At 40.4% G+C, this 18,749-nt stretch overlaps 1 protein-coding gene across 1 annotated transcript in view; it reads left to right on the top strand.

Annotated features, from left to right (window-relative positions):
• Window positions 1-18,749, top strand: part of LOC126187408 (transmembrane protein 214-B) — a 139,203-nt gene that overhangs the window by 36,460 nt on the left and 83,994 nt on the right. The window contains exons 6-8 of the mRNA XM_049928475.1: window positions 3,236-3,337; window positions 12,976-13,087; window positions 15,712-15,854. Of these exons, the coding sequence (XP_049784432.1) occupies window positions 3,236-3,337; window positions 12,976-13,087; window positions 15,712-15,854 (357 nt within the window). The remainder of the gene's footprint in view (window positions 1-3,235; window positions 3,338-12,975; window positions 13,088-15,711; window positions 15,855-18,749) is intronic.

The following is an 18,749-nucleotide window of genomic DNA, read 5'->3' as shown; positions in this document are numbered from 1 at the left end:
AAAATTGAAAGGGCTCTACGAATCTTTTACTCTCTAGCAGAGTGTGCACTGTTCTGAGAGATTAATGCTATATTCCGAACTTGGACGCAAACCTGAAATCTTGCCTTTCGCAGTCAATTCTCTTGCTGTCGGAGCTGCCCAGGCACAGCTCTCAGCTTCATTCCAGCTTCACTTCGCCAGTATCTTCCTCCCATTAGAGCATTGCCCACGAAACACAAGGTTCTGGATTTAAGCCCCAGTTCAGCACACAGTTTTAATCTGCCTAGGATGTTCTCATACGTATGGCTTTTGTCACTTTCTGTGGGCTTGACTTAACAGCCATTTGAAGTGCTCCTTGGAAAGAGGGCTGTAATACTTGTGGCGGTTGCACTAGAACTGAAGCTTCTCTTGGACTTGAGAGCAAAGGAGTTCAGGGTACCACAACAAACACTGTTTAAGCAGAGAATTTTCAAAAGCTGAGAAATGTAGGACCCAGTGTCTAATGACCTTTTTTTTCTGACACTTTAAAGTACGGGATGAGACAGAATTATATGTACACTTTAAATTAGATTTTTGGCTTGAAAAATTTATGGAAATGGAACTGAAAATCAGCAACATGAAGACAGGTTTATGTGTTGAGCAGGAATTCTTAATTTGCCGACTGACACTTGGAAACTAATAGATAGTGGAGAACATACAGGGTGACAATTATTGAGCTATATGGAGGGGGGGGGGGGGGGGGGGGGGAGCTAAACTAGGCATGCACACACTTTATTCAACCTGTAAACATCACTAAAGATATTCAGATTTAGGTTATGACATGCCTGCCGTCATTGGCGATGATGTGGCGCAGACGAATAGCAAAATTCTGCTTGATCCACTGAAGTGTCAGAACATCGATGCTGTCGATGACCTAAATGGCTGTTTTCAGCTCAGCAATGGTTTTGGAGTTATTGCTGTACACCTTGTCTTTCATATAACCCCACAAAAAGGAGTCGCATGTGTTCAGGTCTGGAGAATATGGCGGTCAATCGAGGCCCACACCAGTGGCCCTCTGGATACCCCAGAGCCAGACTACAGTCCCCAAAGTGCTCCTCCAGGACACCAAGCACACTCTTGCTTTGAGGGGGTCGAGCTCCATCTTGCATGAACCACATATTGTCAAAATCAGGATCACTTTGGATAACTGGGCTGAAATCGTCTCCCAAAACCTTCACATATTGTTTGCTAGTCTCTGTGCCATCAAGGAATGTCACACCGATTATTCCATGACAGGACATTGTGCACCACATAATCACTTCTTGAGGGTGAAGAGATTTCTTGATTGTGAAATGCTTCTCAGTCCCCCAAATGTGCAAATTTTGCTTGTTTCACGTCCAAATGACCAAGAAAAACAAGGCGCGTGTGCATGCACATACTAATTCCCATTGTGCTCCATGGACAAGTGTTTAATTTTAACATCCTGACGCAAACCATTCAGAAGTTATGATGATTTTGTTTCATGTAGATCAATAATTGTCACCCTTTACATTATGTAGGTGATATTGTCTTTGGATAAGCAAGTTGGTGGTAGAGTACCACACAGTAACGAGGCTCTGTGTTAAGCATTTATCATAGACTTTCTTGTTAATGAACTTGTGATAGTAAATCTTCTATTGTAGCGTTCCTTATGGGCGACATAAAGTGAACACTGCTAGTATTACATTAATTAATGGTATAGTGTTCCAAGCAAAGAAATATTTTAAGCAAAGAAAGTGTACTTCCCACACCACAGTACTACTAGTGGACAGACATGTGAAAGCTAGGGGATGTGGTTTGGGATGGACATCAAGAAGTCACTGGTGATACTGCAAAGAGCTCCCCCCCCCCCCCCCTCCCTCCCTTCAGCTGTTAATATCTGATGAAATGTCTTTATGCAAACAGTGCTTCCCTGAAAATGGATTTTCACTCTGCAGCAGACTATGCACTATATATCTGTTTTGATGTAACTACAGAATGAGGTCACCTCTCAATTTTCTTTCAGTCATGTCCTTGTTGTTTAATTTGTATTGGACTGTCAGATCTTTGGTTCCATAGACAGAGCACTTTTACTCAAGCAATTGATATACTGTATCTCTGTTTGTCATAGAACACTTCAGCTTGTTCCAGTTCTTAGTAGAATAATGTAATTCATTGTATCTACAATCTCTCATCCCACCCTATAGTTATTCTAAGTTCAAGAGAAAGAGACGCAAGGGGGAAGTTAATGCCTCAATCGAAACATTTAGTTTGTTACATTGCAGATCATGAACTAAGAATGTGCTCTTTAAGTGAATATTTTAAAACTTTCCATTCAGATAATCAATTCATTGTTACATATTCTATGTCTCAGTGGTTCTCATTAAAGATAATTGATCTTCTCATCACACATTTTCTTTTCTTTTTTGCAATTCATTTGTTTGCACTTTCATACCAATCATAGAAATTGGAGCATTTTATTTTGTGACTGAAAGAAAGATTCCAGGATTTCACAAATTAGTGAAACACTAATTACAATATGACATGAATTATTTTCCATTTCCTCTTAAACTTAAACAGTGCATTAATGGCAACCATTTCAAAGGATTTTGTTTTAATTTTTTTTATTAAAGGAAAATGACTTTCTAGAAGCTTTAATATGATTTTATTGTACTCGCGCCGAGCAGGGTATCGCACTGGACTCTCATTTGGGAGGATGATGGTTCAAACCCACATCCAGCCATCCTGATTTAAGTTTTCCATAATTTCAATAAATTGCTAAAGGCAAATGGTGAGATTGTTCCCTTGAAAGGGCACAGCCGCTTTCCTCCTCCATCCTTCCCCAATCTGAGCTTGTGTTCCATCTAAAATGACCATCATTGTCGATGGGACATTAAACACTAATCTCCTCCTCCTCCTCTTATTTTACTCACAGATAGTTTCAATAATACTGACAGCTTCTGCTTGACATACACAATTCGTGCTGCCTTGCTGGGATGAGCTGTTATTGTAATATACCTTGAAACTAAACATTGGGAAGAGCTTTTGTAAATGTATCTCCGTAATTTGCATACTCTGATAATACTATGAATTTGCTGGGCTCTACAGCAAGCATGCACGTTGGTTTATAGTTAGATTACATTTGACTGCTGAAATGTAAATGTTTTTGGGTACACTGTATAATTTGTGGATTTTCCACTGTATAATTTGTGTTTACAGTTAATGTAAATAGTTCATGCCTTGGTATTTCCATTTGCAGAAACATGTGATGGATACAGACGCAGAAAAAAGACTTTCTGGAATGTTCCAGTCCCTACTGGAACGATTAGTGCCATCAGCCCATGAAAACTTGAAATCTGAGGTAATTTTCATATTTCTTGTAGTGTTGAGAGAATCAGTAACTTGTAGAATACATTTTTTTGCGACTTGTAGGACATTAGTAGTTGCTGGTACATAATGATTTTAGTATAATTGCACCCAAATCCACACTACAGCAACAAACCTCTAAAAATGTAGGCGAAAAGGAGGTAGCGATTTACTGTGACACTGGCAATTGTTATATTTACAACCCGTTAATTTATGTGGCAAACTAAATGCTAACTGCTGTTGGTTTTTTTTGTAATTAAGTTGAATGTGACAGTCACTGGGAGAAGAAACACTGAGTGTGTAATATCATGCATGAATACTGTATGTTTAGTGTGTACCTTGGCACTGGTTGTGGTTACCGCTTAAATTAGTTGATTACTAATGCTGTGCAGGCATTTAACACCTCACTGTTGTATGCCCAGACTAATGTATAGTCATCACCATTACAAATTCTGTATTTACCAGAGTTGTAGTTAGCAAATGTGGGAAAGTCAAGCACATTGATTTACATGTTTTTCCTTGCATGTTAAAGGTTTTTCTCTAGACATGGATTTCTACTCAAGTCGTCATTTACCTGTTGCCTTCTATGCAATCTTGGAGTTTGTATAGGAATCTGATTGCACCTTGCATAAAATATGTTTTGTATGTTGAAGAGTAAGTGTAATTTTCAAATGTTTGGTGAGGTTCACTTTAATGATGCTCAAATATGCTGCAAAATAGAAAATAATAACACATGAGAACGCAAAGAATGTATTTGTTATTCTAAATATATTTGTGTTCTCAAGTTGTTTGTCTAAATAGATATTTGATGTTCATAAATATGTCAAATATGAGGAAGATTCTTTTCACCCTCGTATTTTCGCCTTTTGCACATCTGCATAAAATTTAGTTTTATATTGAGCTTGAGCAGTGAGAATTTGACTTTCTAGAACATGTGAATACAGTCCACCCAAATATTTGTTTGACGATGGAGATGGGAAAGAATGGCTGTCTTCCCTTTACTGGTGTACTGGTCAGGAAGAAGGTGGATGGTGTGCTGGGACATGCTGTTTGCAGGAAGCCCACCAACACTTGACTTGTAACTGCAGGCACTTGTTGTCACCATTTGGCTCAGTGTGAAGGAGTACTTCTTTCCGTGGTAGAAAGTGCCCACGTCATTGCAGACCCTGAGAGTTTGTCAGATGAGTTAACCCATTTTGAGGCATCAGAATGGAAAGAGAGACTAAACATGCATTGCACTATCGACCAACTGTGCACCCATTGAGTGATGATAATACGGAGTGGGCACCAAAGTCTATGGCCTTTCTGCCTTACACAGGAAGCATTTCGAACAAGATTGGTTGTATTTTGCTGAAATATGATGTGAAATGTGTTTTCTGACCTCCATCAAAAATTAGGGTACTTTTAGGTTCTGTTAAGGATGATATCGATTTGTGTACATTGGGTGTCTCATCGTGTTCCTTGCATTTATCCCACCTCATATATCGGTCAGACTATCAGGACCACGAAGGAGCGGTGTACTAAGCATATAAGTGCGACACAGGCTTACGACAGCTGAGCAAATTGGCTCACCTCAGGGGACTCACAACTCTTTCCACAGGGCCCCAGCCTTTCTAGCATTACATCCTTGCCATGCTACAAGCTTACATTACCACTATCCCTTTCTCCCTCTGCCTTTCCATTACATGGTTTTCTTGGTGCCAACCCTGCTTGAACCTGGTTTATGACTGAGCCTCGAGTTTCCACTTGCTGCGTATTCTACAACTTTTCATGAAATAAACACATGGTCCTCATTGTGGGTTTTGACCTGACAATGATTTTCAAAATTTCCCAGCAATGCGGATTGTGCAGGGAAGGTTTCCCAATGTAGTGTGAGAGGCACCCACATGCCTTGCTCATACTGTGGCATCAAGCAGTCAGGCCTGCAAGATGAGTGGTCTGCCAAGCGAGTGGATTCATTCTTATTTATCGAGTAACATGAACTCTCGTACTCACAATTAAGTTACAAATTATCCTCCTGTATGAATAATACGCAACGGAAACGCACATCTGACTATCAGTGATTTACAGAACTCAGACTGTTCATTACGCACTGGCAATACCACATTTTCTTTATGTCTCTTATTTAACGGCTTTTATCAACACGTGGCCACCGCACTGAATATGAATGGCGCACACATTATAAATTCGGGACATCATGACAACATACAATTCGAAGGAAAAGTCCACCAATCTTTTTCTTTTCACTATCTTATTTATTCCGATAAATTCTATAACCTAAACACACAAATTCTATAATCTACAACAATAACACATGAGAAATTCTGCCCAGTGGGCATGGCTTTACATTGGTGAATCTCTATATTATGGTCTCGTAATTACTTAACGCTACTGTGCACTTTCTGGATAGGATGGTGGATCTATTATTATTTCTCACACTTCGACTCTCACAATCATCATCACGAAACTATCCTCCAGACCGAGCAGTACAGAAGGAACAAGCATAACCCACTAATCTTTTGAAACTACCTTGCTACTCTCCCATGCAAACCACACATACCCAAATTACATGACATACACCACACTACAATATGAAATACTACACAGGTAATAGTCACAACATTATCACTTTCAGCTTTCCCACTTCAATTAATATTTATCCCAGTTTCACACGACACTGCCCCACTTGGTAATTCTTCTTTCCTACTATGAACTCTGGATATATATGCACGTCTTCCTGTGCAATGCAAGCCAAGTGGCATTGCTGGATAGACGGCCGACTCACCTTGCTTCTCTCTCAGAGTTTGAATCTAGCGTCACACGGAATCATATCACGCAAAGTAATATTAAGAACATATTCATCACACACGCGAGTCCTCAACTGATACCATGGACGAGCACTTCTCTTTATCTTTTGTCTCATACACAGTTTGAGACTCACACAGTACTCACCATGTGGAAGTACTCGTCTCTAATTTCAAGTCCTGCACACGCCATTTCTTAAATATTTCAACTTATTGTACACAAGCTAGTAATTCAGCTTAACTTAAGCACATGGAAGTATTTCAACTTATTGCTACACGTGGTTTCATTGTGACCGTTGGTCACTTCCAAAGATTGCTACAATCCCATTAATATTACCTGCCTGACATTTAATTCTCCCCACAAAAGTTCCTGAAATAGAGAAATTATTATTTCAAACTACTCTTAAATATTCCACATGCATACCATGTCTCCACTCTTTCATCATTACGGAGCACAACTAAAACAGGTCATAGCAGCACAAGATCCAGCGGCAGAGTGCTGAAACATGGCCGTTCTCGAGGTCCTCTCGCACCTTGCTACCGTATTGGTTAGCCACATTTCAGGCGCTCAAAGCTCAGGTAAGTTTCATCTCTTTGGTCCCACCAAAGGATCGTCTCAAAGATGATCATATATTCGCATTCACTATCTGCGGTTAGCAGACAACCATACATTCATTCATTTCACAGATCTCACCAAACTGGATGTAGGGATTTACTTTGTGGGAGTGCACATGTGATCAATTAAATAAATAAATTGTCATTCTTTCCCACACTGGTATCCGGCTTCGCTGTATTAATTGAAATTGAGTTATTTTACAAAAAAAAAAAAGTGTTGTTCTAACAAAAATAATGAAGTATGTTGTACCTATTTTCAATGTCGGGCGGTACAGTACCCTTTCAAGTGTAAGCTCCACCTTTGTGCCGTTTCATTTGTGCTCCCTTCCCTTTAATAAGGTAACACATGAAAAGCCCAGCAGCCCATGATGGGTGGTGATGGGGAAGGGGGGGGGGGGGGGCATCAAGTACTTGCACAGTGGTAGCCCCCTGACAACGCAGGGATCGCATTGTTGGTGCCTGAGCTGAAAACTCCCCATTTATACCAAGGAGTATCTGTCCATAGTGACTGGCACACAGGGACTCTGAGTAATGGATTACTGGCAAGGTAGCCATTGCTGAGGTAGGGTGGCATCCATGGGGAGGTCCCCCTTTTGGAATTCAGAGTGGTAGTGGCACAATTGCGGATGAGCCGTAAATGAAGCGGATTATGTTATCTCCGGCTGGTGGCCATATGGCCCCAACAGTCTTATGAAAAGACAGTCCTCTTTCAGTGAAGAGAGATATGACCCTAAAATATTCCCTTCCCTGGCTACACTGTGGGAGGTACATAGGGCTAAGCAGCAAGCAGAGCAATACTCCGTGCAGTGCTTGTTTTGTACAAGGACTTATGGTGATTCCTTCTTGGTTACATAGCCCTTATTCTTTGTGGAGAACTTAGAAGGCAATTTGGTTGAAGTGGCAGCCAAGTGTGTGAAACAGCACCCCTGCACAATCTTGGGCACTGCTCACTTTTAACAAGCTGGGTGAAATACTGGTGACCGACACTCCCCAACAATCTAAATTTGGTTCAGGGCATCATTTTTCATAGAGACCTGCTCTTACAATCTGATTATGAGCTACACACCAACTTGGAGAGATGTCGTGAACTCTTTGTCTGTTATGTACATATGAGGCCAGAGGACAATAGGGTCACTACAGGTGCCTGCATCTTGGTGTTTGAGGGTGAAAAGGTAGAGGTGATGGTATACCGATGCAGTGTGAAACCTTATATTACCCCTCCCCCATGCGGTGCATCAAGTATCTGAAGTCTGGGCATGTCTTTGCGTTGCAATGCTAGCCACATCTGTCAAGACTGTGGATGAGCGCTACATGCAAATGCGCCTTGTGCCTATTCCTCCACATTTGTGTCATCTGTGGAAAGTACCATTCTCCCTGCTCACCATATTGCACTGTTTTCCTGAGTGAGAAGAAAATACAAGAATACAAGACTCAGGACAAACTCACTTACCAAGAGGCCAGTAGTACGAGCAATTGCATCCAGCATGTCAAACGTGTTGTAGACACTCTATATAGTGAACTTGGATCTCTTAATACACCTTTGGAGGCTGTGGCAGTTCAGGTAAGGGTGTTTCAGGATATTACTGTCTGCAGTGTTTACCTCCCGCCCGATGGTGAAGTGTCTCAGAACGTACTATTTGCATGGGTTTCTCAGCTCCCCCAGCCTTTCCTAATCTTTAGTGATTTCAGTGCATATAACCCATTGTGGGGTGGAACTGTGATCACTGGCTGTGGTAAAAGACCTCGAAAATTTACTGGCAGAACTTAACATTTGTCTCTTGAATACTGGCACCCACAAACACTTCAGTGTGGTACACGTAACTTTCTCAGCGATTGACCTTTCCCTTTGCAGCCCTTGTCTTCTCCCATCCATCCATTGGGAGGTCCACGATGAACTGTGTGGTAGTGACGACTTGCCAATCTTCCTGTCCCACCCCCAGTGTCTCTCCCCTGGACACCTACCCAAATGGATTCTCAACAGTGCTGACCGGTATGCTTTTGCCTCTGCTGTCGGCGTTGCCTCCCAACGGCATGGAGATGTAGATGAGGCAGTCCAGAATACAACTACAGCCATTCTTTCAGCAGCTGATTTAGCGATCCCCTGTTCCTTGGGCCCACCCAGACGGAAAACAGTATCTTCAGGGTCATCAGTTTGCAGTCGGGCTCTCCAACACAATATGCAGCACCCACCGATGGAGCAACTCATTGCTTTTAAGCAGCTCTGTGCCCGGGTCTGCCAAATAAAAAAAAAGAGCGAACCGAGATTGCCATTGGGTCACATACCATTCCTTTGCATGTTTGGAATAAGATCAGACATCTTATTTTCATCCAGGATTTCCTGTTGCACCATACATTCTGGGTTCATGTTGGTGCTTCCCACTGTGCGCCCCCATATTCAAGAGAATGGGGTCCTGCAGGGCTCTGTACTGAGTGCACCTCTGTTTCTTGTAGCCATCAATGGTCTAGTAGCAACTGTGGGGTCCTCAGTATCACATTCGTTGTATACTGACGACTTTTGCCTCTACTAGTGTGGGTGTCACTGAATGTTGACTGCAAGATGCTATACGAAAGGTGCATGCGTGGGCCCGTACCCATGGCTTTCGACTTTAAACTGCCAAGAATCGCGTCATGCAGTTCTGCCGACATCATACCGTTCACCCACAACTGGAACTTTACCTTGACAACCAGCTACTCAGTGTGGTGGAGACTTGCCACTTCTTAGGACTTGTCTTCGATTCTGTGTTGACGTGGATTCCCCATCTTCACCAGCTTAAGTGAAGTGCTGGCTGCAACTTAATATACTATGATGCTTTACAAAGCCCTGATGCAATCCTGCCTTGACTATGGGAGTCTGGCATATAGTTTGGCATCACCCTCAACAGTGCGGGTACTGGATCCGATACACCATTGCAGGATTTGGCCTGTTGTGACGGGAGCATTTTGAATTAGCCCTTTTAACTGCTTACTCATGGAGGCTGGGGTCTTTACATTGTGGATCAGGCACCAACAACAGCTTGTCATTGATAATACCCACATATTCAGCTCACCTACGCTTCTGAACTACCATCTCCTCTTTCCAAACACATTAATCCATATCCTGCAATGGCAGCCCAGATCAGGATTACGATCGCAATCCACATCTGGTCTATCCTCTCTGCATTTCAGTTGTTTGCTCTTCCACCTCTCCTCTGGACTGACTTCCGTACACCTCCGTGGTGCATCCCTCAGCCACAGCTTCGTCTTGACCTATCACAAGGTCTGAAAGATTTGGTTCATCCAAGGCCCTCCGCACCGATTATTTTCCATCCTTGGCACATTCCGGGTTTCAGAAGTAGTCTACACTGATGGCTTGATGATTGCCAATCATGTACACTTTGCTTATACTCACAAGGGGCATACTGAACTGCGCTCCTTGCCAGATGGCTGTAGTGTTTTCACTGCAGAGTTGGGGTCTTGAGCATATCCGTTCCTGCACTGGTGGTGTCTTTCTTCATCTGCAGCTACTCCTTGAGCAGTTTGCAAGCACTCAACTAGTGCTATCCTCACCATCCCTTGGTCATTGCTATCCATGATTTCCTGTATGACCTTGAACAGTGTGGACACTTAGTGACCTTTGTCTGCACCCCGGGCCACATCGGGATCCCAGGAAGAACTTGCTGATAGCCTGACCAAACTGGCTACAAGTTAACCGACTTGAGATCATTATTCTGGAGACAGACCTCGAATCGATATTACGCCATCAAGTTTTAGGTGACCACTTTGACTTCACAAAATAAACTACGGGTCATCAAGGAGACTACGAATCTGTGGAGGTCCTCCAAGCAGGCCTCTTGCAAGAACTCTACCAACCTTTGCTGGCTCTGCATCAACTCTGTTTGGCTGACTCGTCATTATCTTCTCATAGCGAGGACCCACCCCACTGTCGTTGTGGCTACCATTTGATGGTGGTCCACATTTTGCTGGACTGTCCAACCTAGTTGCCATGTGGCGGACTCTTGCTCTCCCTAACTCGCCCCCGGTGTTAGGAGATGGTGCCTCAGTGGCTGACATAGCTTTATGTTTTATTCATGAAGCAGGCATTTATCACTCTCTTTAAGGGAGGGCCGCTTAACCTTATTGACCCATTGAGGGTTTGGCAGAACAGTGGGCTGCGGCTGTCTGGGCTTGTTGGTCCACTCCACTCCTCACCCTACTTGCTTGCTTTTTCTCCCCCCCCCCCCCCCCCCTCTCACTGGTCTGTTACACTTCTTCATCTTTTGTCTCTCTGTGCTTCTCTTGTCCTGTCCATGTTGCTAGTCTTTCAGAGGCAATCTCTGAGTTGAGTACCTTTGGTAAGTGGCGGGGGCTGGGGGATGTATGCCCCTCATTCTGCTCTCCTTTCAGGGGTTTCCGGCTGCTCCCTAGATGGGGCACCTCACTTGCCTTTCTTCCTCTGTCTCCCTTTCTTCATTTGTCCCTTATCTTGGCTTTGCTAGACCTTCAAGTTTTCTTCCCCTGGTTCTGTGCGTTAGGCTATCTCTGATCTGCAGTCATGTAGTCCTCTCTCTTCACGGAAAAAGGGACTGATGACCTAGTAGTTTGGTCCCTTTAGTCATCCTACCAAATTGGTGGTTACAGAACATTGTCTTGTCACTGGTCATCCTACACAGTATAACAACACGAAGATCTGGCATGCGCTTAAAGTTATTGGGCTGGTGTTACTAAGAAAACAGTTAAATTAGCAAATAACCTTGTTAAATGGAGATGGAGGGTTTTGCTTAAATTCTGCATGGAATTCTGCTCTCTCCCTTGTCATAAAATAGAGGGACATAGTTAATGCTACCTCACCCATTCTTTAGAAATTTTCACTGTCAATAACTTTTGGTATCAGTTACCTTTATTAGCGTGGTAGACGTAGTGTTTACAGTGTGTGTGTGTGTGTGTGTGTGTGTGTGTGTGTTTGTGTGTGTGTGTGTTGTGTGTGATCTTTCCAGAAGTGCTGTGCTCACAGTACAAGGTCAGTATTTTTAATTGAAATTGAGTGCAGCATACTGTGCAAGTATAGAGAATATGAGAGATTTTTGAAGTGCCACTGTCAGGACTCCACATTGAGTGTGTGGTGTAAAGCATAGATTGGAAGTTTGTGGACCTGCATTCGATTCCTGGAGATGCTAACATCCTCCACCCCCTTGCATTGTTAAACTATTAATTATAAAATTTATAATTAAACAGTTCAGTTTACATATGTAAAATTAATATATTCAATTAAGTTATGATTATGACCATTGTAAGTCATAAGACTATAGGCCATCACATTGTAGCACATTGGTGTAATTTTGCACAACCTTCCACTGCCATAATAACACGTGGACAAAATGTTATCTGTGGCAAGAGTTGAAGGCTGAATGCAAACAACAGAAGTGAACTTGAATATTTGAATAAGTTAAAACAGTTTGCCAGAAAATGACCTTACTTTTGAGGGCAGTACTTTGGTAGTTGAGTAGCTCAAGAATGCATTATGGACTGACTCAGAAGCTTCAATCCTCCTCCTTCCCAAAGCCCATGGAGGCTGTCTCCCGTGATGCCCTGTGGGCAGGTGGGCAGAACTTCTGCATAAGTGTGTGTGTGTGTGTGTGTGTGTGTGTGTGTGTGTGTGTGTGGGCGCGCGCGCGTGGGAGAGAGAGGCAAGGGGGGAGGCAGGAAAATTGTATCCTAAAAATAAAAAAAAATTGTGATAGGTGTTGTGCCACAAAGTAAGGAAAGATATAGTGAATGAACATTATCTGAACATAAAATGACATGCTGTATTCCTGTTTAGCAGCAAATCTGAGTTCCCAGTCTCGTGCAATGTTGTGAAACTCCAAAGCAGAGAGAGGCTGTTTTTGAAACCTTATGTATTATTGCCAGTCTAGCATTTAGTGTTACCGTTTTATTTGCATACGTGCAGTTGATGAAAATCCTTTTTATGTGTTGATGAAATATGTAAGAAAAGAAACTTTCTGGTTAATTAATTTGTAAACATATCACTCCCTGTGATGTATCCAGCTCATTAGCTCCCTTTGCTTTTCACAAGAACTCCGCCCCTCCCCATGACCAATTTTTATTACTGAGATTGCCCAAAAAGTTGCCCCTGTAACAACAGATTAACAGTTAACCTCTTAATTCAGTTACCATCTAACATTAAGTGAATATGTTCATACACAATAGTTTTTGTCTCTTTTTGTTTTTGTTGCAGCTGTGCATATATCTTTCTGATTGCCTTCAGAATCAACCAGAAAGTTTCACCACTTGGCGACAAATATATACTAAGGTGTTACCACAATCAGCATTGCTGTTGAGACATATAAGTAAGTCTCATACTGACACAAATAATCTTACTGGTTGGCAATTTTAAGAACTCTCAATCCAGCAGTTTGTATGTTTTAAATCCGCTTTTGTCTCCTGTGAATGAAATCTTTCTGTGGGTGATTTTAACCATACCATAGATTACACTGAGGAAGTAGAGGCTCGATGGGTCCAGACTAGTTGGATATTTGAAGGATATTCAAGAAAATAAATGACTCATACTGTAAATGAGTCTGAGCATCAGAGGTTTGCTTACAACTGTAAATACTAAATTACTTGATTTGGTTAGGGAAACTGTGGAATTTGATAAAAAGTTAAAGAAATGATTATGAAGTACAACATATACTGCATTTTTAGGTGATGAAGAAAGTAACATCCAAGCAGCTGAAATGCAAGGTAATTACAGTGCCTTTAATACATGAATGAGTGAGTGGTTTTAACTTTACAACTTGTTACAGTTGAATGAAGAGGGAAAAATTATTATTGTCTGAGCTAGAGGAAGATGAGTACCAGTCTGAATACTGTACACCAGCAGCATTCATATCATCAGCCTGAAAATAATTGTTTTTAAATCAAGTAGTTCCAATTAAATTTAGAAACTGTTCGTATTGGCATTCACATCAATCATGGATTTCTTATAGAAAACAACAATAATGATAAAAATTTTCATGAGCTGTGTTGCCTCCACTGAATATTTGTGTCACTGTGAAAGTTCTATTTTCAAAAAATGGAAACAAAAATGTTTATACGGTACACAAGTGTTTTTTTATTGGAACCATATTGAGAAATAGTGAATTTAAGTAAAGGAGCAAAATAGTTTTAAAAATTGATGGGTTAATATGATCTGCAGCTATTAAAATTTTTTGATTATGAACCAAGTGTCTCGTATCATTTCATAGGTGCCTAAGTCAGAGTGTGATTTTAGTTAGTGACAGTTGCTATATCAGCTATTTAATTTTTTTCATGTCACTGAACGTTATTAAGAAAAGTGTGGTATGTAGCAGTGTAATTTTAGTAATGACATTTCATTAAAAAGAGATTTGGCCTTTCTAAGTATACCATTTTCCAATCCTTCCCAGTTGGAGATGAATTGTTGGCCAGTTGAATGAAATTCATCTGAAACATGCTAGCTTCTACATGACAGTCATTAGCTTGTGCATTCATTCCTAATTTTAAGTTGCCATATTGTGTTCATTCTCTTAGCTTTGCCCATTTCTTATTTGTACAAGAAAATCTGTTCCAGGTGAACTGTTCTTTGTATTACAAAGATTCCGTATTAAATGATTGTTCATTTCTTTGACTTATCGTGAAATAACTAAAAAAAAACATAGAAAAAATTGCAGCTTACTCTGAATATAAATTAATTAAAAGACTGATCTCTCTCTCTCTCTCTCTCTCTCTCTCTCTCTCTCTCTCACTCACACACACACACACACACACACACACTCTACATCTGTAAGCTGTATGGATAAGCCCGTGCGTAGTGTGTGATTGAGGGAACAGTTTAACAGTTTACTACTATTAGAGGTTTACATCCCTGTTTCATTTACGTGTGGAACAAAGGAAATATAATTGATAGTATATGAACACCTGGTTCTCTAAATTTACTAAACAGCTATTAAAAAGAAGAAAATTTTGTATGTACGAACAAAATCCAGTTTAGTTTCCCAAGGGTCTCCACAACATTTTCCTATAGGCTAATTCAGAATGAGCCTTATTATGTTTGACTTTACTGCCAGGCCGACTTCATGGAGCCTCTAACCCCTTGAGCAGCTATCAGGAAGAGAACACGTAAATCTTGTTAGTGGCCTCTTTATCAAGTCTGCTTGGTAACTGAATGTTATTTAATGATAAAGCTGAAATGTTTTGCATTCTCTAAAAACTTAGTCCTTATGTGATTTTACGTAGTAAGTCACTTGTGATTGGTCTTAACACTGTGGACCTAGATGAATGAAGTAGTAGTTAAAGACATCATCATGGTTATTTATGTAGTCTTAGAATACAAATTTTTTTCTGTTTAATTACTTTGTGCACATAATTATACATCTAGACATGTATTTGAATCACTGTAATAATGGAAGCAGCTTTAATTTGTATTATTGTATTGTAGTTAGTATATTTTCAGAATATTCAAATCCCAAAAGCGCTTCCATATGGTGTTAACATGTCTATGTGTATAGGCAGCACCACTGCCATCAAATGCCACTGAAGTCAGTAACAGCTAAGTGGTTATCAAGCATTACTCCAAAAATTTCTTAAACATAAACATCTCCTGATAGGGAAGGAATGAGAGAGGGGGCAGGGGGGGATGTTTGGATTCCTGAGGTTAGTTGGTTACATAGGTTATGCCGATCTTTGTGAAATAATGTAATTTGATTTCAATGTGAGGCCGTGTGCTGTCACACGGAAGGCACCATCCAGCCAGATGAAGTTATGGTCACTTCTTTGCTGTATGCTTCCTCATTGTTGTGACCAGTAACAGGAATTTTAAATGTTTAAGTGTCATCTGGAAGTTAGAAATTATTTATTTTTAATATTTGCCATTGTTAGCAAAGAAGGACTTTTAAATGTATTATTTTAGGAAAATGTAGTAATTCTTATTTGAATTTGTTTTTTCTTTTTAAAGCTAGAAGCTGGAAATTTGATCCCAGGAATCAAACTTTCAAACAGCTGAAGCAAACTTTGTCTGCTTTCCAAATTACAAATGATGAGCTTCAGTCAGTGAAACGTAAAGAAGACGGCCTTGCAGATTGTAGAAAAATTTGCACGGTGAGTGTAGAACCAATATCTTACTAATTTAGCCTTTGACTGAATGGAATAAACTGATCTTGTTGAGCATAAATTGTCAAAGGAAGAGCTTCAGGTTCTCCCCTGTCAACACTGCCTTTCTTTTAGCATTACATACTAAAAAATTATAAGGACAGAGATTCTGAAGCAAGCTTTTGGTACAAAAGTCATGAAAAAGAAGAAAAGTTTTATTTTATTTAACTTCTGCCCCAAGTATGTCAGCTATAGTAAGAGGAAAATTGAAACCTCTTTTCTATTCTTTCTCTTCTCCCCCCAACCCATCCCATCTCAACCACAGTATTCCGGGCATGGCTGTGCAGTGGCCAAGCGATTGACGGTTCGGGGAGCCAGGTGACAGACCTTCACATCCCATTCTTTGGCTCCTTGGCACCCAGGGGTACAGAGCCAAACAATGTCTCATGATTCGTTGAAGTGTTCTTGCTGGCTGCATTCTACTGAGTGATTTGTTCCTTGATCACACATTTTTTCTCATGGGCTAGCAGTGTTTGCCTTCTTACACAAACACCACAAATGGATTTTTAATTAACGAGGTTTAGCAAAATGCACAAATGGTATGTTTAAAACATCAAATGAAAATGCCACCTTTATTTTTCATGCGGGAGAACAGAAACCCCAAGATAATCGCCATCTGATTGATCATCTTTCGTCATGACGACACAGGCTTAGATATCTTCACTGCTGCTGTCCTCATCGTTTGATAAAGAATTTACCATATTTTATATGGATTCCTTTCTTATGCCTTATTTTATGTTCAACCTTGTAATCTTTTTCCACACTGGGTTCATGATATTCTTCCAATGTTCTGGCCTGATTCATGTGACAGCCTTATTTATCAGCCTCTCTGTTTCTCACAGCAGAAAGGTTTTATTTTTCTCCATGATATCTGCTTTTGTTTGAGCCCAGACAAGTTCAGTGGCATTGTAATGCAGGGTACTATGATGGAAAACGTATAACTTTGTGGCCGTGGTTCTCTGCTAATGTGTCAATTATATACTGTACCTTTGGTGGCTTGTATCGTTTCTCTAGTTCCAGACGTTCTGCATTTTGCCTGTTCTGTTCAAAGCGTATTTTATTATTATTCAACCAGCTGATCATTCATCTCTCCTTGCAGCAATCATTGGTGCTTTATTTAATTTTCTGGAATGGTATGGTACATTGTCCCTTACAAAAACGCTACCAGAACTGACATTTGGTAGCAAATGAGTAACGAACCTGCCTTTAAATAATATACATTCATTTCCTCATGGTAATTGACAGTTTTTTTTCATACTGAAACATCTTCATAGCACTGGATACGAAACCGTTCATAGAAACAGCTTGAACAATAATTAATCGCCCTCCCTTACCAGTTGGCACACTTGTAGTTTTGTGGCGTTTGCCGTCTGTCTATGCGATGGATCATGCATGTCTCTTGTTGACCCGTGTTTCATCAATCCATATTACATTTTCCAGATTCATAGCTAGCAATCCACGCAGGGAATGACATCTCCATGCCACAATGTCTCTGCAGTTCATTAGTATCTTTCTTCCTGAGAACTTTTGCCAGCAGCATACGGTGTTTTTTTTTTTTTTTTTTTTTAATAAACAGTGAAGAGACTTATCATTCTGTCTGTGAACAAATCACTATCCAACAGTGTTTCCATCAACTTTTTAAGTGGTGGGTACTCATTCCTGATGTAGTACATGTATATACGTTGCCTGACAGCACTTTCGTCAAAGTTGTATGTTTCAGTTATATGATAATCTCTTCCTTGACTTTCCAGGTGTCACAATAACAGGGCTCCCAGCTGAATTGGCAGCGTCCTTATCATTTGTGACTCTCTTCGGAGTCGCTATACAGATTTCAATGCTTCTGTTACCCTGTCAATCAGTTTACTCACCGGTATCAAAGTCTCACCGTTGGCCCTTTCCCTTTCAAAGTAAAACACAGTCTGTATATAAATGTGTATGCTTGATATTTCAGCATAGCTCCTTTTCCAAAAGTTGTCTTCTCTGCACTATGGGAAGCCGTTTTCCACACATGTGCCAAAGAAACTCACAGAACTAGTGGAATGCACATGTACACACACAAACCTGAACAAAGCATGCGGCACCACTGACTGAAAGCAGTGGTCGTTTAGTACTGCGGCAACAATGGGACGTTGCTACAGTAACGTAAACAAAAACTCATGATCTTATTGGCCATTCCACAGAGCACATGTGCCGAGGCCTATTCAACTGTCAGAGCTCTTCTCTTGCTGTATGGAGACCTCACAGACTGCTCATTCTCTTCGATTTTCTTTATACTTAGTACCATTTGAAGGCCAGTGCCCAGATACAGATTTCCAAAGTGGTAAAACACTCTCAAACTCAATAAAATCACGTTTGAATATCTGATGATTTTAAGAGTGCTGTGAAATAATTTTAACTGAGTGTCAGCAACTGTGTGTGTGTGTGTGTGTGTGTGTGTGTGTGTGTGTGTTGTAACAATGAAGTTATTGGTTCGATTCTTGCCAGGAATATTTTGTGTACTTTGAGTTCTGTATTTATTATTAAATGGAAATGTTAATTAACAAATATTGATTCATAATTTTAAATAAATAAGTTTTTTTAATTTTAGTTTTTAATCAGATTTAATTCAATTAAAATTTGATATAGAAATGCTAAACCCTGTTGTTAAATGAAATAAATTTGTATTTATACATCAACAACACTGTTCAATCTCTTTAAATAGGAAAGTATTTTATCTTCTACCTGGTTATTTTGACCAAATTTTAATATATTGTGAATAATCACATTTTTATATGACTAGTAATTAAAAATATGATGATGATGATGATGATGATGATGATTCTGTTAAGAACTGTGATTCAGTAT

The sequence above is a fragment of the Schistocerca cancellata genome, chromosome 5, assembly GCF_023864275.1.
Source record: "Schistocerca cancellata isolate TAMUIC-IGC-003103 chromosome 5, iqSchCanc2.1, whole genome shotgun sequence".
NCBI classification, from domain to species: Eukaryota; Metazoa; Arthropoda; class Insecta; order Orthoptera; family Acrididae; genus Schistocerca; species Schistocerca cancellata.
Note: the sequence above shows the minus strand (reverse complement) of the source record. Positions and strands in the feature narration are given on the sequence as shown.